We start from the raw sequence: 21,109 nt of genomic DNA, 5'->3' as shown, positions 1-21,109 counted from the left end.
TTCCCAGGCTGCACAGCCTCCCTTCACCTCTTCCCAGACCCTCACAGGGCACTGAAGCTACGCTTGTCCTCAGGGCTCCCACGCTGGGTCTCTGCGTGGCTCCAGGGTGGGGATGGCAGCGCGATGGGGACAAGGGGCACCGCAGTGACACTCGCTCAGGGTCTGCTCATGCCCTGCGCCCCTGGATGTGGCTGAGGGCACTGAGCCGGGGCTGCAGGCACTTTTGGGAAGCTGCCGGTTCCCCACGGTGATTTAATGCTTCCCCTGGCACTGGGAGCCCCGGCAGCAACACCCACAATCCTGGGTGTTCCCCTGTTCCTAAGCTGGCACCAAGAGCTCCGTGACCTGGCTGACCTTCCCCAAACCTCTGCTTCCATGCGGAGGGCAAGCAGAGGCTGGAGCTGCCCATCTCCAAGCTGGTCATAGCTCCTGGAGCTCTTTGGTTGCAGAGGTCAGAGAATATGGCCACGTTCTCCTCCTCCAGATGGGAACAGAAAGCCCCTGCGCGCTGCCGAGCCCCAGAGCTGCCTGGAGAGGACGAGGCTGGGGCCATTCCAGAGGGGGTCGCAGGGGTCTGTCTGAGGGTGCCGGCGCAACGGGAGCTGCTCACACAGACCCGCAGGGCGCTCGACGGGTGGTTGTGATCGGCTGGGGAGACTCCATCCCAACACTGGGAGAGGCCCTTCTGGGTAAGAGAAGCAGGAGCAAAGGGAAACTCTAACCCTGTGGTTTGGGGCAGAGCGGGAGAACCGCAGCCTCGCCAGCCCAGGAACAGGGCTGTCTGTGACTCGCCTGTGCCCGGCCGGGATCACTGCTGGAACTGCAATAACCCTGTGGCAAAAAGTTCTGCCATTGCTTTTGCGCCAGACTGGCTGTCCCCTCAGGAGAGCCGGGCGCTGACACCAGGCCAATATTCACCCTCTAGTGGGTGGAAAACTGCTTGGATGGCCAGGCCCAAAGAGTTGTGGTAAATGGAGTTAACTCCAGCTGGAGATCGGTCACAAGTGGTGCCCCCAGGGCTCAGTGCTGGGTCCAGACCTGTTCAGTATCTTTATCAATGACCCAGATGAAGGCATTGAGTGCACCCTCAGCAAGTTCAGATGACACCACGCTGGGAGGTGTCCATCTGCTGGAGGGTAGGGAGGCTCCAAAGAGATCCGAACAGACTGGACCGATGGGCTGAGACCAATGGCAGGAGGTTTAATGAGGCCAAACACCGGGTCCTGCACTTCGGGCACAACGACCCTGTGCAGTGCTACAGACCAGGGGGAAGAGTGGCTGGAGAGCTGCATGGAGGAGAAGGGCCTCGGGGTGTTGTTCGACTGACCAGGAGCCAGCAGTGGCCCAGGTGGCCAAGAAGGCCAATGGCATCTTGGCTTGGATCAGAAATGGCGTAGCCAGCAGGGCCAGGGAAGGGATTCTGCCCCTGGACTCGGCCCTGGGGAGACCGCACCTCAAATCCTGTGTTTACTTCTGGGCCCCTCGTGACAAGAAGGATGTTGAGGCTCTGGAGTGTGTCCAGAGAAGAGCAAGGAAGCTGGGAAAGGGGCTGGAGAACAAGGGTTACGAGGAGCGGCTGAGGGACCTGGGGTTGTTTAGCCTGGAGACGAGGAGGCTGAGGGGAGACCTTATTGCTCTCTACAACTGCCTGAAAGGAGGTTGTAGAGAGGAGGGTGCTGGAATCTTCTCCCAAGTGACAGGGGACAGGACAAGGGGGAATGGCCTGAAGCTGCGCCAAGGGAGGCAGATAGGAATGGTTGGACTCGATGATCCAAGAGGTCTTTTCCAACCGCATGATTCTATGATTTGGGATACTCAGGATCGTGCAGCTGCCACTGGCACCAAGGAAGTGATGGAGAAAGCACAAACCCTCAGCCAGACCCCTGGGATTTCTGTGCAGTAACTGAAATGACCGCATGAGTTTTCTCTGACAGGAGACCTGACTGCAAGTCAGCCCCGCGATGCTGGGAATCCCTGCAGCTGACAGGGCCCCCCGAGCTCCCCCTCCATCAGTGTGATGCGGCCCCCTCTCCAAGGGAGCCCGCAGGGCCGAGGCCCCATGCCTGACACTGGCAGCAGTGCCTGGGGAAGGGACATTTTCGCATGCGCATAGCACTTCCGATGCTACATGATCACCTTGGTGCCCAAGACTATCAGTGTAGTGAATAGCAGAGGACCAACTGCTGATCCACATTACACACTTCACACACCTCAGTGTGCTGCTGAGGACTCGACAAACGGACTCTGGATCCGGTCTGAGTACTCTCAGACTCTTCTCTTGACACACTTCGGTAACTAATGAAAACTGCATTCCTGGGTATGGATTGAGTTCTGGGAGCCAAGGCCTTGAAGACAAACACAGACAAAGGCGCTCCAAGAAAAGCCGGTTTATTTCCTAGCAGTCAGTACAGCGGTGCTGTCAACAGCAACACATCCTAGGCCGAACAACCCCCCGCAACACAGTGACCATGTTCTCCCACCCTGATAACCCGGTGCTGGCAGCACCTCGGTCCTGTCAGCGATCAAACACTTGCTCACCTCTGCTGCGCTCATTCCATTTCTCTCTCATCATTTAATGAGAGTTTACGGGGTGCGACTGTCCCTTATGCAGCCTAGAATTCCCAGAGGAAGGGAGAACACAGACATTTAAAATACAAGAGCATCCAGGCAGAGACAGCCACATGAATTTAATCCACACATTATACATGTGGAGCCGGAAGGGTTAAACCCTCCATCTTCCATAATACCAACAAGCTCCGCGTGTGCCATACGGATCAGGATATGCAGAGAAACACCAGGCATTGGTGGTTGTCAGAACTGCCAAGGAAAACCAATGAGTCTAAAATACGACAACCACATCTCAAACCAAACTCATGAAAGAGCAACTTTAAAACCTAAATGTCAGAACTTTGTGATACCTCTCCGAAGCCATTAAAAATGCTACTCGTCATTCCAGCCGCTGCGCAGCTTCTTAAAGGACAATCCTGTGTGCATGTCGTGTTTTGATTCTCTTTCAATACTTTAAAACAGAGGCTCCTTCCTTGCCCGTGGGACACCCAAGCAATTTGAGCATCACTACCTGCATGGTTGCACAACAGCAATTTGGTCACACCAGTAATTTTGTCAGAGGAGATGCATCAGATTCTACTGACTTGGATTTAAAAATCGCGAATTCATAAATATTTATATATTTTAAATATTTAATTTTACATGAATATTGGGTATTCATAGTATTTTTCCCTCCTGTTTCCAGGTATTTGTTTGATAAGGAAACTGTTTTACATCACAATCTTACCCGATCCCGGCCGGACACCCTGTCAGCCTCCCATCCTTAAGAATCATTATTTTAAAACCTATTTCCTAAAAACCGAACTAAAAAGAACATATTGAAGAGTTGTGTGCCAGGGTTCACCAGCAGGAGTTAAATAGAATTGGCTGTTAATTAATTAGTCTGATTATTTTTAAGTTAATGTTCCCTGGTGCAGCGTTCCCATATTCCAAAGCTGCCTGCCATGTTAACAGTTGATGTAGAACCCAACAGCCCTCAAAGCAACCCCAACTCCTCATCAAGACAGCGTTAAATACAAATATCAGTAGGTCAAACATCACAAATAATTAAAAACAATAGGTAGCCTCTCACAGACCACGAGCGCCCTCAGTGTTGCCTCAGTGCCTGCCTCCGTCAGCCTTCCGCTGCAGAACACCACCGCTGCTAGTGTTCTCGCGCCCTTTCTGTTCAGGCTGTGCCGTCTCCTGAGCCGCTTTCTCTGGATCCGGTTTTCCAGCTGCAGATTTCGGCAGGGTCATCTGGAGCGCACACCACAGCGTCGTGCGAGCTTTACAGGTGGTTGTGCTCATCTCCTGAATGGCCAGCGCCAGGGCAAATAAATCTGCCGGGAAGAGAGGGCCGTTAGTCTTTACTGCACAGTCCACCCTCAAGCAGCGCTGGGGACCCACTCACCCCACAACGCTTCCCAGGCCCTATTGGGGTCTGATCCCATGCCAGTCTCTTCACAAGGAGTCTAAGCCAGCAGTAGGTTTAGGCCCCCAAACAAAGAGGCAGGAACAGGGAGTTTAGGAACTTACTTTGCTGAAGCTCCTATGGAGCTGTTGTCTGTTATCAGGAGCACCCAAAGCCTGTGGTCCCCTCTGTTTGAGAGTTTCATGGACACATGGATTAAAGGCATCCCACCCCTTCCTGTGTGCGCATTGCTGGATCACAGAACCATGGGATGGTTTGGGCTGGAAGGGATCTCAAAGCCCACCCAGTTCCACCCCCTGCCATGGGCAGGGACACCTCCCACTGGATTCGGTTGCTCCAAGCCCCATCCAACCTGGCCTTCAACACCTCCAGGGATGGGGCAGCCACAACTTCTCTGGGCAACCTGGGCCAGGGCCTCCCCACCCTCACAAGAAAACTTTTCTTCCCAGTATCTCATCTCAATCTCCCTTCTTAGGGCTTAAAAGCATTACTCCTTGTAAGCCCATAGCAAGCCCTCCAGGTCCACAAAGTGGATCCTTTGCCCATCTCATCTAAGACAGGTGAAGGAGCAGCTCATTCACAGCCCTTATTAAACAACACAGATCGTGTTCTGCAGAAATGTGTCATCCCCACTCCTGGAAAAATAAAGGGAAGGTGGTTCAGCAGCCCCTTTACACATCAGGAATTACTTAGTGCAGAGAGAACGCTTTGGTTCCAACTCCAGCCCACGTGTGAGGAAGCAAAGTCAAGCCCCTCTCCTGGTGCTGGAGTTTGCAGCCAGAACTCCCTCATTACTCTGGGGAAGGTGCACCCTCAGCCCTCTAGGCTGGCCCACATGGAACGTACGTCAAACACTTTCATGTACTTTGGGGCAGTGGAGGACTCTAATTTCACGTGCTTGTGCTCAGCAAGCAGAACTGCAGTTTCACTTCACTGGAACAAGCTGGCACCCACCTTCAACCAGTATTCCTGGCTCCAGTGTTCCAGGTGACAGCGTTCCCCTCTGGGAGCACTGGGGTGCCTCGGAAAGGGCAGAGCTCAAAGGCCCCATCTATCCCCTCGCCACCTCCCCTGGCCCTCACTCCACGGGCCATCCCTCCCTCCTTCATCCCGCAGAGTGACAACTGGTTCATTCCTCTCTCGTTACCACAGTTAAGCAGAAGTGATACCAAAAACCAGTTTTGGTAACTGTGAAGAAACATAGCCTCCCATGTACAAGAGAGACAGGAATCTGCCACTCTGCCCATGCACCAGTGAGGGGTTAACCTGAATATTCTGCATATTTTGGGTACCATTAAGAATAAAACCATTCTGACCAATAAATTTTTGTGTATCAATCCAAACCATGGTTTGTTTCTTGTGGGAATCTATGACAGAGCTGGCCTAAAGAGGAAATCCATTCATAACGCAAGGCCAACTCAGTCTCTCTGTGCAGATGCCACAGAGACACCACGGAAGTTCTATGTAGAAATACATACAAGGCTGGAAGCGTGACAGGAGCAGGAATTCGCTGGACAGGGAGAAGAGAGGCAATAGCTTCCTACCACCTCCAATCCCCAAACATCTCTGATGTCTTTTACTTACTTGCCAGTTTATTAATGGAATAAACACACTCCAAATCAATTTACCCCATTTATCCCTAAGCCCCAGACTTCATATCCTCTCAGAACCCACCCAGCTTGCCTTTCTGAAGCTCCAGACACTGATGCATTCACACTTAAATATAAGACCCCCCCCCTCTTTTTTATAGACTTGCAATGCATCTAGAAATTGTCAGCTATCTTGCAGCAGTACGTACACATGGTTATACCTCTGTCATCCCGGCACCTGGGAGCTCCTTGCCTCTGGTGGTTGGAAGCACTAACAATTTCATCTCTTCTACGCGACTGCACTACATGAATTACCTCCAGGTGTTTATCAAGGGCGGTAGAAATGTTAGCGTGAAGGGGAGAACTGCGGAGGCGCTCCATTTTTCCCAGTAAAGTCACAACCTAATGGACATTTCACATGTTACAGGTGCTCACATTGTACTCATCTAAGCTTACAACAATATTAACCTAGTTAAGAACAGATTAATGATGAGCATTATTTTCTTTTAAGAACATTTCATCAAGTTATGGTTGAAGTAGGTAAATCCTTACCGAGCTTGTCTTCTTTTCTAAAGATGAGGCTGTAGGACGTTCACAGCACAGCAAAGCTGAAACACCCTGATGTCAGGACACCCAGCTCACAAATTAGTGACAGACACACACAACTTTAGACACGGGGAAGCAGGAGGCTGGTCTGTGACAACGTGCATTCCTCTGAATCCACAGTTATAGGCCTCCCTTGCATTAGCACGGCTGCAGATATCCAGGGGAAAACCAGCCCCACAACAACCAGCCAGTGTTCACCTGGCTGATCCCCTCGTGCCAGCATGAAGCGACTGGCAGCACGGGAGCAGCAGTCCTGGTTTAACCTGGCTGGAGCTCTGTGGATTCACAGGCAGAGCCTGATACAAGATACTCAGCACTAGAGAAGCTCTTTCGGAGAATACCAAGCCCAAGAATTCAGAAATAATTCAGTTTGTATTAGTTAATTAAAAATCTGTGTCTTTGTTGTCTTGTTTATCTTAGAACAGTCACACTATTCTGGATTTCCCTGTGGTGAGCGATTCTCCAGCCGTGGCTCACAGCTCACTGGAGAAACTGGATACTCGTGTGCAGAGAGAGGGAAATGAGAATTCCAAACCTGCAATGTTTCCTGGGCAATGGCTACATTTGATAAGCCATAAAGCAGCCTGATGATTCACAGTCATCACAGGTTAAAAATAAAGAAATAAGGAACAGAGAGGCTGGGAGCACAGTGCAAAGTGACATTCTTGACGTTTCCTTGCAACAAAATGATTGTAGTCTTCCTCAAAAAAACGGCTGTCACGGAGGTTTTAAAAAGTATGAAAGAGGACCTGACAAAGGTACCTGAACTGGGACAATCAGCCTAACCTGCTCCCTGTAGCCTTAGAGCAGGCTGCTGGGCAAGACATTAGAATCACAGAATCATGGAATGGTTTGGGTTGGGAGGGAGACCTCAAAGCCCATCCAGCCCCACCCCCTGCCATGGGCAGGGACACCTCCCACTGGATCCAGTTGCTCCAAGCCTACCCAACCTGGCCTTGAATTCCTCCATGGATGGGGCAGCCACCACTGCTCTGGGCAACATCGGCCAGGGCCTCCCCACCCTTAGCATGAAGAATTTCTTCCTAATGTCTCATCTAAATCTTTCCCCTTTCACTTTAAAGCCATTCCCCTCGTCCCATCACTCCAGGCTCTTGTAAAGAGTCCCTTCCCAGCTTTCCTGTAGCCCCTTTCAATACCGGAAGCTGGTCTAAGGTCCCCCTACAGCCTTCTCTTCTCCCTGCTGAACAAGCCCAACTCTCAATGGGTCCTTGGATGGGAGGTGCTCCAGCCCTCTGATCATACCCGGGGCCTCCTCTGGACTCACTCCCACAGTTCCATGTCCTTCCAGTTCTGAGGATTCCAAAACTGGACACAGAACCCCAGGTTGCGTCCCACGAGAAGTTATTTTGGTAACAGCATCCACAAGAGCAGAACAGAGCAGCCGCTCTGTGCCAAGGCTCAGGAGAGAGCACCCAGGTAGGAGCCAGCTCCCACTGCCAGGTTTGTCCTGTTCTCCCTGAGATCTGGCAAAAGCTTGGGGTGAAAACGTAGGCAGGAATATACTACACAAATTACTGTGAGAGCAGCACCAAACAGTCAACTCAAAAAGTGACCCTTCACATTTGTATGGAAGCTGTGAGTTTAAAAAAGCGAAGGGAGAAGGGAAAACTTCAGAGGAACCACTGAGGAATCAGTCACTAGGACAGGAGACTGCAGCAGGTGAGATGGTTTGAAGATCACTGACTGGACTTTTGTCTGAAGACAAAGCCAGGTTTAAGGAGCGGCACAGTAAGATCAGGTAAGCAAGTGAAACAAAGCATGATGAACCCGATGGTCATCTCCCAGTCTTACCTAACAGTACATCAGCATCCACAAAAGGACTAAAGTTCTGGAGATGTGGCTTCCAGGTACCACAGCCTCACCTGGTTGGTAGCTTTTTATACCAAGCCTGAGAGAAGTTCTAGGCGTCCAACAGCAAAACCCACAGAAGCCAGAGAAGCTGGGCTGCCCCGAGGGCACTTGCTCTTCCATCCCCTCAGGGCTTCGGAACTTCCTCCCAGGAGATGCTTCCTGCTACTCATGACTCAGGCGTTAACTAAACCTGTCCTTCTCCTGTAAAGCATGCTGGATCCCTTCTGCTTGTCACAGGGCTTGCCAAGTAACTCAGATCCTTCACTGGGGGCAGCAGGGAGCCCCCAGTGGTGCCGAGTCTGGCTACCGGAGCAGCGTGGTCCCAGAGAGACAGACAGCTGAGCCACTGACCTGGCAGTCAGGAGCAGATGTCAGGGAATAAGGATCAACACCCCAAGCCCAGCTTTGATGACTGTTCCTCATAAAACACTGCTTGGAGCAGGAACTCGATGCTTTCTCCAGCCCATACAAGCAACCTTGCTGCTAGAGGTAAGCTTCTACTCCCTCTCTCTGTCAAACCCATTATGAGTCCAGAACAGAAGAGTTCCAGCAGGACAATCCAACTGTCCACCCTCAGAGTATCTCACAGTACGGTGATACAGCATTCCCAGTGACAAGGGAGCTGTGGATAAATGTCTCCGCAGACCCAAGGGAGGTGAGTTGTCTTTAGAGAGAAGATCCTGGTTTGAAGTTTGTTCTGACTGTTAAGTGGTTTTAATAGTGACTGCAGACACAGTAAGGAAGCCACTGCCACCTCTCCATCAGCCATGCTTTGTTCTGGAACTGAAACAGCTGTGGAAGTGTCAAATGAGAAAATCAAAGTGAAGTGTTTGACCACCAAGAGGATTTAATCAGATGCTCCACACTATGAAGAGTTAACCCCAGACTCGGCCAGCTACTGGCCTTTGTCTCAGTATTCCTCTTTGGCCCACTGAGATTTCTGGTGTTTCTGGTCTAACAGCCCCACTGTGGTCCTGAGCATCCTTAAAGCTACTTCTTGGTTGCTCCTCAACAAGTATTTGAGGTTCAATATCCTGAAGTATGGTTCCTCCAACAGTGAGAGAAGATTCATTTCTCCTCTAGATGTGGTTTTGAAGCACCAGGCCAAAGACAGGCAAGGCATCTCAGAGCAGAAACTTCCCAACACTGTTCTTTTGGATTTAAAAAATGTATACTAAACCTATCGGCACATCTTCCACTCCCTACTCAGCAGCAGGAGCAAAACCAGACAGATTCCAGCAGGCGGAAAGCAGTAGACATGGCTCCAGGGTTTATTCCACCTGTGCCAGGGCAGCTGGAAAGACAGTTGCCTTCTACCACTGCTGAGAAGCTGAGCTCAGCAGCGCTGCCTCCACAACAACCAGCATTTCCCAGAACAACTTCTGCCTTTAACCCCTCATCCCCTCGCAGGGGCAGCTTTCACATCTCTGCTTTCAGCCCACGTTCCTCCTCCGTTCTGCAGCATGAGCATCCTGGCTCCAGCCTCACAGCCTCAGAAGAGCCAGACCAGACCCTCGCCATGCCATCGGGGCTCTAATGGGACCCTCTCCATGCTGTCAGCTGCTCAGATGAATTCTGCTTGTGCTCCCCTCCTCCCTCTGGTCTCCCCTGCAGGATCCTGCCCGGCTGCTGCCTCACAAAGCAGCAGGACCCTGCACAATGGCACCATCGTTTGGCCACAGAGCCACAGGCAGTTCAGAAAACACCAGTCACACTTACTCTGCAGGTCATGGCTGTTTGGCTTAAGAAGTAAACTAGTGATGTAGAGGCAGAAGCTGCATCAAATAACCATTCTGCATTAAAACCATACAAGACTCTTAAGCAAACAGATCTCAGAGTCTTACGAACATTAAACTTGTTTTTCCCTCCCCTAAACACAGCACCTATGGATCTATAACAGATATTTCTCTGCTGAGCTGCTCCAAACGGAAAAGCCCAAACACCAGGCCCATCTCAGAGCTGCACAGTTAGGTTAGGCGCCTGGATTCTGGCATCTCACGCGTGGTCCTGGAGTAGAAAACAGATGCCACTGGCATGTATGGATGTGAACATGAGCCTCAACCACACTGTAGGTTCCCTGGTAACAGCAGTGAGCTGGAGGGATTCTAGCAGGGCCTGCTCAAAGATTATTCCCTGCAGAGCATTAAGAACAAGGCTATTTTGGGAGCAGCTGCTCTGCTCATCTCACATACCTATATCACACTCTAAGCTCTGTCGGGTACATTTAATAGATAATTTCTTAGTTCTACAACTCACTCGGGCTTGTTCACGCAGCTGATCCACAATTAAGCGATCGAGTCTTGATGAGTTTGATGACAGTCTTGGAATGGGAGTGTTGTTAGCACTGGAAACCTTCTTCCCTTGGAAATTCTTAGCAAGAGTTGATTCAGTCTGCAGGAAAACAAAAAGAACAACTCCCTAAGAACACAAGGTAAGCTTTGTTACAGAAACAGGAATATCAGCAATACCATTTTTTTCCCTTAGGATTCTGGACTCTTGTAAAGCACGTATGAGGATTCTGGCATTTGGGATTTAACCATTTGGGGACAATCTCCTGTTTGAAGAGCACAACCACTATATGCAAAGCAGTTCAATGAAAGTAATTGTACCACGACAATGTGTTTCAGAGGTGCTGTGGCTTCATGTGCTTTGACTACAGCCAGTTCAAACTCTGCATGGAAATGAAATGGAGGCAAGTTAGGATTGCAAGGCAGGAAAAAATGAGCATATGGGGAGATTTCATCCACAAAATTAACCTGAAGTTGTTTAAGTCAGCAATTAACCTAATTTCTGTACAGATCATTTGAGCTACAGAAAGCATTTTTTCTTTGTTAAAATCAGATCATAGTTCATTTAACTATCAGAAAATTACTGTGCAGCCTGACTGCACAACGTCAAATTTCCATCTCTCAACCCCCTGTGTCGCTCTGGAATGCCTCTAACAATACCCAGTGAACACAATCTGTTAAAGTGACATTTCTGAGATGGTTTTGTGGTGGCCCACATAAAGCTGCAGCCTGATCTCCCCCTCCATTCTCATCACGCAGCTGCCAACTCTTTCCCTTCCACACTTCTCCATGCAAGCAGAGCCACTCACCCCCTCCTCAAGCCATGATCATTTTCCAACCCCTCTATCAAAACAACCACCACCTTCTGTCAAGAAACACTTTGGAAACACCCTCACAATGTGGTTCCTTCTGGGGGCCTGGCCCGGCAAAGCTTCCTGGGAGAAGCAACAGCTAAAGGGCCCGGCCCCACAGCTTCCAGTTCATTCTTTCCTCTGGAAAGTCACACAATCTCAACACCAGCTCAACTGGTGCAATTCAGACAGCTTTTACATGCAATCAGGCAGCCTGAAGCGCTCCACTCATGGCCAGAAAGGGCAATGGCTCCAAGCAAAGGGCAACTGTGCCATTCAAGGCTTCCCACTAAGCTGCCCAGATCTCCTCCTGCAGGTGTTTCAGTACTACCCTTTCTTTAGCCTCTGTCTAAAAAAAGAGAGCCCCTTCAAATGCATCCTGGATTTAACACGGCAGGGCAACAGAATGTGAGAAAAGCTCACTGAAAGAACTAAAAGTGTAGGGCCCAAGAAATTTAATTCTTCAAAGGATTAAAGTTTAGTCCCAATTAAAAATATGATTAATGGCTTTGCTTTCAAAGTTTCCAGACACATAGTGGTCACTGTATTACAGCATAAGGCGACTTTGGCAGTCACACACAGCCTTCGCCAGCCCCAGCAGAGACCGACACAACCACGAACTCCCACCTGAAGCCCAGTTTTCAATACAGCACTCATTATGCTCCCAACAAGGCTACAAACCTTCCAGACTTCTGCTTTTGCTCCCAAACACACATGGAAGCAAATGTTTAACTGTGAAGCCACACCTGGAGTTTCATTTCCTAGCAGTAAGCATGACCCATGTCCTATAACTGGGCTGGGCAGGATCAGAGCCAATCAAACCTGTGACACAGTAGATTAATTTATGTTACTGCTTTACCTTCTTTCTTTCTTTCTCCAGAGCTCTCCACTGTTCGTAACACTCTTCCAGTCTAACATGCAGCTCACTGGCAGGCCCACTACGGACTTTAACTTGCTTTGGAAATCCAAAAGTTGGTACAAAACCAGAAAAGACACCGTCACCACTCATCTTATCATTAAAGTAAGGGTATAGGCACCGTAAATCATCACGGAACAAGTCACGAGAGTCCATTAGAGGGACAACAGAACGGCCGAGCAGGTGAGCAGCTCTCAAGGGGAACGCACTCGAGCCAAGCTGATGATTCCGTCTGAGGTCACCCATCACAGAACTGCTGGGAAAGCCTGGAGCACGCAGGCAAGTCACAGGATGGACAGCGTTACTGTCTCTGCTGCCCTGCCTGAGATTAAGTTGGCCCTGAGACTGCAGGAAATCCTCATACATGTTCTGCAGCAGCTCGTCTGCACATTTCTGTCCTTCCAGATCATAATGCTCGCTCCGGGGCTTCAATGGGAAACGGCGTTTACTCATGTTTTCAATTATCCCAAAGTGCTGAGCAGAGTAGTTGTCACAGAATCCATTTGGCTGCTTTAATTTCTTTTCACTTAGATACTCAATGAAATCCTCTTCACCCCTCAAAAGCACTTCCTTGCACGCAGCAGACCAGGCTTGCTCTGCAGCGTTAGGACCAAAATCAAGACTTGTAAGAACAGAAGGATTATCTTGACAGTGCTTCTGAAGTAAATTACTGTTTAAAGAGAGATTGGAGGATGGTAACTGAAGAAAATCATTTGGATGACTGGAATTTTTTTGAAAAACAGATAAATGATTGCTTGGTTTCAACAAAGGACTTGGATTCTGAAATGGGACAGTTTTGGTTGGAACACTCACCCCTGCTGGCCTCCCGCTGGCACCTGCTGGAAGGTTCACCAAGCTTGGTAAAAATGGAAGGGATTTACAATATTCAGGATTCTGCAGACTGAACTTGGAAAACTGCTGCTTTTCTACACCATCTGCACAGTTGCTATTCCCAGCACAAGCTGCGAACGATTTCAGGCCATATTCAAACTTCTGCTCCAAATCAGTGCAGAATGAGGCTTCATTTGTAAGTTGTTTTTCTGACAGATGTCTGGCAGCCTTGGGAAAGGAGAAGTTTTGCTGATCCGCAATACTATCTTCTATTTTTTTCTGAGTTCCTGATTTAACCTGAAATAATTTAGGATAGGGTTCTGTGTCCAGAGACAGTGCCCCAGAGGCTCCATTTACTAACTTTTTATTGTCTTGGAGGCTATAAGGGGTGCCCTTGTTGGGCTTTGCTTTAGTAGCCTGAGAACAGCCAGCATACCTACTGTAATCTGTGTTCTCATTATACCTGTGGAACTGTGGAAGAAACGTTTCTGCCCATTTTTGGTGCAGCAGGGCATCTGCTCCTTTGGGACACACCTTCTGTCTTCCATAAGGATAAGCACTGGCTCCCGAGTCTTTGATCACTTCCAAGTACCCAACCTGGGGTGTAGAGGTGGTTTTTACGTATGGGTAGTTCTGATACACGGGTGTTGTCTTGACATTCTCATTATCCTGCGTGATGCAGAAGGTGGAGTGATCATTCCTGGCAGGGTACAAGCACTGCTCCTCAATGTCTATGCCAGTAAACCCACGATAGCATTCATCTACTTTTTGCTGTGACGCAAGATTACTGCTCTGCAGGTACTGCTTTTCAGCAGCAGGTACGGGTTCGCTACTGTAAAAACCCTGTGGTGAGACAGCTCCAACAACTGGTCTTTTCGTCTCTGGCAACAGCTCATGGTGGTCTGCAATGCTGGTTGCATTCATGGGCCACACTGACTTCAGACTGGAAGGGCAGCTCCTTGAAAGACAAGATATAGGTGGTTAGATTCTTCTCTGTGCTCCTCTTCCATCCCCAAATGCAGAAACAGTCAAACTCCCGATTCTTCCCCCAGCCATTTCTCTCGATTCATTCAGCCAGGTCTCACTCCAGCTTCTATCTGCTGCTGTCACCTCCTAGTTTCCCTTACCCAGGTGAGAAAAACGATTCCAGCTGTTCTAAACCCACCACATCCCTCTGGATCTATGGGCAGCGCCTTCATACTGCAGATGATGTGTACACGGCAAATTACATTCTGTCAATCCCATCAAGATATTTACTATCCATCACCACTAAACGCTCCTGGTTAAGTGCCAACTTAGGATAATCACACTTTCCAAACCACCATAACCTTTCAAAGCCCTGTCCTAGCATGCCAGATAAAACTTCTCTGCATCATCATGCTTAGTGCTTCTGCATCGCCTGTGTTTTACACTGGCTCACACTGCTTCCTGCAGGTAAGAGAAGAACAAGCACCTCAGCACACTTCGTTTCCTTCCATTAATTACCCTGAATTAACACAGGACAATCAATCCCTGCCTGCCAAGGAAAACTGTAAACAGACTAAGTGAGAAATGGAATTGCCTGGAGGTCACTACAGTCACTACTGGCAGTGCTGAACAGAGACATCCAGCCTGAGCTGTCCGAGGCACAGCAGTTGTCGAGCTCTCTCTAGGTCAAGAGTGGCTGTCTCTGAAGTTTTCCCTCACTTCAGCTACACAACTCTGCACCCAAATCATTGGCATCTGGGGAGACGGCAGAAAGGAAGAGTAATGTTTGGTGTGGGAACCTTGAGAACCGGTTTCCCTCCCTTATCACTTAGGCCTAGAACAGTCAGGTTCAGGTGAAAGACTGTCAGCTCTCCAAGTATCCTGGGGATGTGGGATCCGCATCCTACTTCACCAGGTTATTCTGACTATCCAACAGCTTCTTCTGGTGCCAGCATAAAGGCACAATAAATATGACACCTAGATATGGAAATGTTGCTTAGGCAGCACTATTATCAAGAAATAGTCATTTTATAAGGAATTCTTCTCTTTGGACAGTTCAGCAAAGAGTGAAGGAGTATGGGTTTGTATTTCATGTGTTCTTCTGTGCACTCAAATTAGTTAAGAGAAACCTGAAGTCTGAATTCAATCTTTATGCAACAAAAAAAAAAAAAAAAAAAAAAAAAAAAGGGCTAAGGCTTCTATTCAAGGCGATTTGTTTGAATACAGCATTTCCACAACACTTGTTATGGACGGATATAACAAATGCCAGTTAATTAAAAAGTTCTCTAAATACCAGAAATCCACAAGCTTCTGTGAAATCCAAGTACCCAGAGAAAAGCTTTTAAGTGTCACAAGTGAAACATTTGAAGATGAGGAGGAAGGAAGGGAAACAGTGAAGCACGGTAGAACTTTATGGCAGCAGGTGCAGAGATGACTAACGGAACTCAGATGCCAAGATCAACACTCACCCCTCGGCAGAGTACGGCTGCGGTTTATCTTGTTCCTCCAGAATGTTAGACACGAGTCCATACAAATCTGTTTCACTGCCATAATCATTCCTTTCAGGCTGATTTCTGAAAACGAATTGCATATTAATTAAAAAAAATTGCTTTATTGAAAATAATTCCTAAGCTACATCAAACAAACAACCAAACCCTTCCACTCTTTCAGCACACACTCTGTCAGACATGACTACCTGGAATTCACATTGATCTGAGAAGCAGCAGGCTGCTTCGTGTCATCTCCATAGGTTGACCATGGTGTGTATAAAAGGGAAAAGTCCACAGGTGACAAGTACTCGGATGTCGAAAGGACAGAGCTGGAGGTCTGAGGGAGCTCTACATTTTCTTCATTCTGCATTTTATGTACAATAAAAGCATCAATTTTAGTATTAAACACATCAAATTGTCATTCCATTATACTATCTGGTTGTAATCGAGTTTTTCCTCGGAGTAATTCAAGCACAAGAAGCAAGTCAACTGCACCCTTTCTGGCATAACACTCCAAGTAGCTCGTGCTGGTGACACACGCATGCACAGGAGCCAGGCTGTCAGCCCAGGTCAGCCTAAACTCCTGCAGCAGTTCCTAACAGATGATCGCTGACCTGACTCAGGACACCTTTCTCCTCAACTATTACCGGTTATTTAAGCTACTGAAGAATTTACAGCCAACTCTTTTCTTGAGGAGAGGTCTACCCAGCTGATGAGAAAAGGAGCAATTGCTTGTTGGTTCAAACATGATGTGCTTTCTGTCCCTCAGTCACTGACAAAGTTAATGGTTTCACAGTGTTCAATGTTAAAGATCCAGGGATGCCCCTTTATAGAGACAGGTAGCCCAGCAGCGACACAAAGCAACACACAAACCAGGCTTTGCTCCCCATAGGCTTCTGCCCAACTACGGGCAGGTCTCCACTTCTCAGTTCCCCATGTCTGTGAATTACCTTGATGAGCAAAACCAGCCCCCAGTTGCTGGTCTGAAGGACATAGAAGAACAAAGCCAGATGAGACCCAGAGAAAGTAATAAGTAATAGGTCTATTATTGAAGGTACTGCGGCGAGTCTCTTCATTCATTTATTTGAGTCTTTTACCTCAGGGAGAATTTCTGGCTATGACAGACAACAGTGGAGAGAAACATCTGATGCATGAAGGTACAGATCTGTCCTAGTGTTTCTCCCAGCCAGAACCTCCTGCTCAAAAGGCTCGTTCACAACAGCGTCCAGACTCCACTGCTGTGGCAGGCCACTAAATCTCAGTTGCAATAGCTACGCTGCTTCTTGCTGGCTTCTCAGTGTTCCTGAAAACAGTCAATTGCTCCTGACTTTCTCTACAATTCCTTACACTAACAGGAGAACAAAGCACACACTGAAATACTGAACACCACGTGTTGCACCACCTGCGTTAAAGTCATTGTCCCCTCTGATGACCATTATGATGATAGAGATTTATTGTCGATAAATCAAGCACAGTGATTTATGTTTGCCAGTGTAAGCAACTATATTAAACATATATTTAGACCACTTTATTTAGGACAAATCCAACCTCTTACATACGTATAAAAAAAGCATGAGAACCAACCAAACCTGTGATTTGTAGCAGCTGTACAGTGAGCCAGGGCCTGTCATCGCATTATTGAAGGCATCCGTCAGCCTCCCGCCGGCTTCCACGCCGCTCCAGCAGCGACTGCCGCCTCTAAACGCAACTTGAGGCTACACAAGACAAGGAAGAAAAGTTGTAGAAGCACGTAACTATGCATAAACCCAAGAGTTGCACATTTTACATCAAATTAACTTCTTTAACACTTCACTGGTGCCTTCTGCTCATCTGAGCTGTCAGGTACTTGGCTCTACCTATCAACAGTAGAACTCTTTCCTATTTCTCCTTAGGGAAGGGCTCAACCCAACAAGGCACAAGACATTCACAAGTTATTTAGGGACTGAGGATGTGCAGAACAAGAGCAAATCTGCATTCTCTCTGCTGGCTGAGCTTCCAAAGGACTGAGCCGCCAGGGAAGAACATGAGCTATCAAAGTGGAATTATCATCCCCTTCATCAGCAGGAGAGTCATTTGGCCTTCTGTGCCTTGCCAGGCACCTCTTCTTCTTTTGCCACTGTTTCTATTACATCGATTATGTCAAAACAGATGCACGCTTATGCATATTCAAATTCCAAGACCTGGAACTTGGCTATAGGGCACACACTGGGAGCTATGGTGGAAAATTGCCATGTTCTGTACCAATGGGAGAAACAACTCTTAGCTCAGAAACACCCCTGTCCCAACCACTGCCCTAGAAGTGCTCAGAAACAGACGGCCAGTAGGAGCAAGGAATGAAAACAAAACAGAGGGAGGCATCTTTTCTTCTCTTTCCTTCTTCTTCAGGTCACGTACACAAGGAAAATTTAAAGTTAAAATAAGACAAAAAAGAAAAAGCTAAAAAATCCATTAGCTTGCAAATAAAAATTCTTTGCACACTATTTAAAATATTTAAATAGTAGCATAGCAGATCATGAGAAATGCTGATTTAACTTGGAAAAAGTCCGAGTTTCACAGGATAAATGCTCTGAAAGCATGCTGAACATGAACTCCTCTTAAGAAGATGTTCTCCTACAGCCATCTGAGGATGAAACCAGTGTCTCCATCTTGCACACGGGTTCCACAGCACTATGTTCCCTCCCATGTGCGCTGTGGTTACACTGATGTGGTAACACTCTGTTTAGTGATGCCCTGCTTTTCTCTGCTTTTTCTCAGGCATGGTACAAACGGGTGAGCAGCCCAGAGTGGCATTCCTAGGCTGTCTCCTCTGGGACACTTTGGGACCGGGTCCAGAGGAGACCACAGAGATGATCTGAGGGTTGGAGCACCTCTGCTATGAGGAGTTGGGGTTGCTCAACCTGGAGAATGAAGGCTCTAGGGAGACCTTAAAGCAGCTTCCAGTAATGAAAGGGGCTCCAGAAAAGCTGGAGGGGGGCTTTTTACAAGGGTATGGAGTGATGGGACAAGTGGAATGTCTTTAAATGGGAAGGGGGAAAATTTGGATTGGACATGAGGAAGAAATGGAACGTGTCCAGAGAAGAGCAACAAATCTGGTGAAGGTACTGGAGAACAAGGGTTACGTGGAGCGGCTGAGGGACCTGGGGATGTTTAGCCTGGAGAAGAGGAGGCTGAGAGGAGACCTTATTGCTCTCTACAACTACCTGAAAGGAGGTTGTAGAGAGGAGGGAGCTGGGATCTTCTCCCAAGTGACAGAGAACAGGGCAAGAGGGAATGGCCTCAAGCTGCTCCAGGGGAGGGTCAGACTGCATATTATGAAAATATTTTTCATGGAAAGGGTCATTAGGCCCTGGCAGAGGCTTTCCAGGAATGTAGTTGGGACACCATCCCTGGAAGAATTTAAAAGATGGGTAAATGAGGTGTTCAGGGACACGGTTTAGTGGCAGATAGAATGTTTGGAATCGATGATCCAAGAGGTTTTTTCCAACCTGGTAATTCTATGATTCCCTCACCCTTTGAAGTCCTGACCCATGGAAGGGCTGGGTGCCCCCTGAGGCAAGGAAATCACAGAACCACGGAATGGTTTGGGTTGGAAGGGACCCCAGAGCCCATCCAGTGCCCCTCAAGGGCAGGGACACCCCCCTGATCAATCCGGTCCCTCCAACACCTCAGGGACGAGGCCGGTGCCACAGCTAGGGATGACGCCTGGGCGCCCCCACGCCACACACACTCACTTTTCCCTCAAATTTAACCTCCCCAAGACAATAAAACAACTTTTCGCTACACTTTTACCTCAGCTTCGCAGCTCTTTTATCCACAGGGAGGCACAGCGTGAGAGAGCCCCGCCCGCTTGCCAGCACGGAGCTGCCCGCGGGGTGTCTGACAGAGCTGCCCGGCCTCCCCCCGGCCCCCACTCCTTGTCCCGGTCCCAGGTTCCCGGTCTCACCTCCATACGAGATCCCGCTCGCTGCCTACGGGCGGCTCGCGCACCGCGCGGCCATGGTGGTGCTGTTACCACGGCCCAACGTCCGCCCGCGCGGCCAATGAGGAACCGCGTCTCACACGAGAGACCAATGAGAAGCCGCGTCTCATCCGCGTCGACAATGAGCAGCCAATGAGAAGCCTCGTCTCATCCGCGAGGCACGTGACCACGCAGTTCGCCACGAGGTTGCAGGACTTCGAGAGCTCGCCTGGCAACGAGGCTTTTTTCCATTGGCTGCTGTCCTCCAGCAACGGCCAATAAAAAATCGCCTCTTCGCCCCTCCCGCCAATGAGGGAGCGCGGGGCTGTTGTTCACCTGGAGACAGGGCTGGGGCTTCCACGGGGTCCTAGAGGGAGGGGAGGCTGGGATATGGGGCTGTTCAGGCTGGGGAAGAGGAGGCTCTGTGGGGGACCTTAGGGCAGCTTCCAGCACTGAAAGGGGCTCCAGGAAAGCTGAGGAGGGGCTCTGGATAAGGGAGTGCAGGGATAGGACGAGGGGGAACGGTTTTCTCATGAAAGAGGGGAGACTGAGATGAGATCTTAGGGAGAAATGCTTTCCTGTGAGGGTGGGGAGGCCCTGGCCCAGGTTGCCCAGAGCAGTGGTGGCTGCCCCATCCCTGGAGGGATTCCAGGCCAGGTTGGATGGGGCTCAGAGCCCTTGATCCAGTGGGAGGTGTCCCTGCCCATGGCAGAGGGTGGGACTGGATGGGCTTTGAGGTCCCTTCCAACCCAAACCATTCTGTGATTCTATGACCCAGAGCACTGAAAGCAACCCATCACGAGAGGGCAGAGCACAAGCTGAGGTGGTTCACAGGAAAGAAAAATCACCTTAACAAAGTCAGGCTTAACCAACCTACCTATGGCAACAGGAGAGAACAGGGAACTTGGGTTCTACTGCAATCTCTCAAAAGTCACATGATGGATTTGGGGACCCTGATCCAGTGGGATGTCCCTGCTCATGGCAGGGGGGTTGGAACTAGATGATCTTTAAGGTCTCTTCCAACCCAAACCATTCCATGATTCTATGATTAGGTGGAAGCTAACAGCGTCAACAATGTTTGTCATCCTACAGAATCACCAGGAAATGGCGGTGAAACTACAGGCTTAAAAGCAATCAATGTAAAAACTTTTTTGGGCCCAAAAGTACCTGTAACCCGGTGCCTGCCTCCTGCTGCACTGGGCTTCCCTGCAGCTACAGTACATCAGGCCAACCCGAAAGCTCACCCTGATAGTTTAGGGTTTAGGTTTTTTTCAGATTAGACATGTCCTCGTACAGGAGGTGCTCCACCTCTCGGATCATCTCCATAGCTTCCTCTAGACTTGACCAGAGCAGTGGTGGCTGCCTCATCCCTGGAGGTGTTCAAGGCCAGGTTGGATGGGGCTTGGAACAACCAGATCCAGTAGGTGTCCCTGCCCATGGCAGGGGGTTGGAACTGTGTGACCTCTCCAGGTTCCTTTCAGCCCAAACCATCCCATCATTTTGTAGGAGCACCTCATGTTTCACAGGGACTCAGCCCTGTGATCCAGCTATCTGTGCCTTAGCATGGGACAGTTTATCCAACAGGATCTCTTGCCCTTACGAGTGAAGCCCTATTTCATGCACAGCCCCTGTGCAGATTCATATCCAGAACTCTGGCTGTAAAGACTCGTTAGGTGCTCAAATGAGACCAGCTCCATGGAGATGCAAGAGCTACAGCTCTCACACTGTGAGCGAAGGTGCAGCCATGGGTGTTAGAGCCT

At 49.1% G+C, this 21,109-nt stretch overlaps 1 protein-coding gene across 1 annotated transcript; it reads right to left on the bottom strand.

Moving 5' to 3' along the window:
* Positions 1–2,859: 2,859 nt before the first annotated feature.
* MEIOC (meiosis specific with coiled-coil domain) lies at positions 2,860–19,380 on the bottom strand. The gene is made up of 8 exons (XM_054088547.1): positions 19,335–19,380; positions 16,981–17,106; positions 15,598–15,755; positions 15,371–15,475; positions 12,048–13,893; positions 10,306–10,440; positions 5,793–5,973; positions 2,860–3,890 (listed from the first exon to the last, which is right to left on the bottom strand). The coding sequence occupies exons 1-8, from the start codon at positions 19,338–19,340 to the stop codon at positions 3,667–3,669; spliced, it is 2,781 nt and encodes a 926-aa protein (XP_053944522.1). The 5' UTR covers positions 19,341–19,380; the 3' UTR covers positions 2,860–3,666.
* Between the last annotated feature and the right edge of the window lie 1,729 nt (positions 19,381–21,109).

The sequence above is a fragment of the Cuculus canorus genome, chromosome 25 (assembly GCF_017976375.1).
Source record: "Cuculus canorus isolate bCucCan1 chromosome 25, bCucCan1.pri, whole genome shotgun sequence".
NCBI classification, from domain to species: Eukaryota; Metazoa; Chordata; class Aves; order Cuculiformes; family Cuculidae; genus Cuculus; species Cuculus canorus.
The sequence above is the reverse complement of the archived record's forward strand: the minus strand, read 5'-3'. Positions and strand labels throughout refer to the sequence as shown.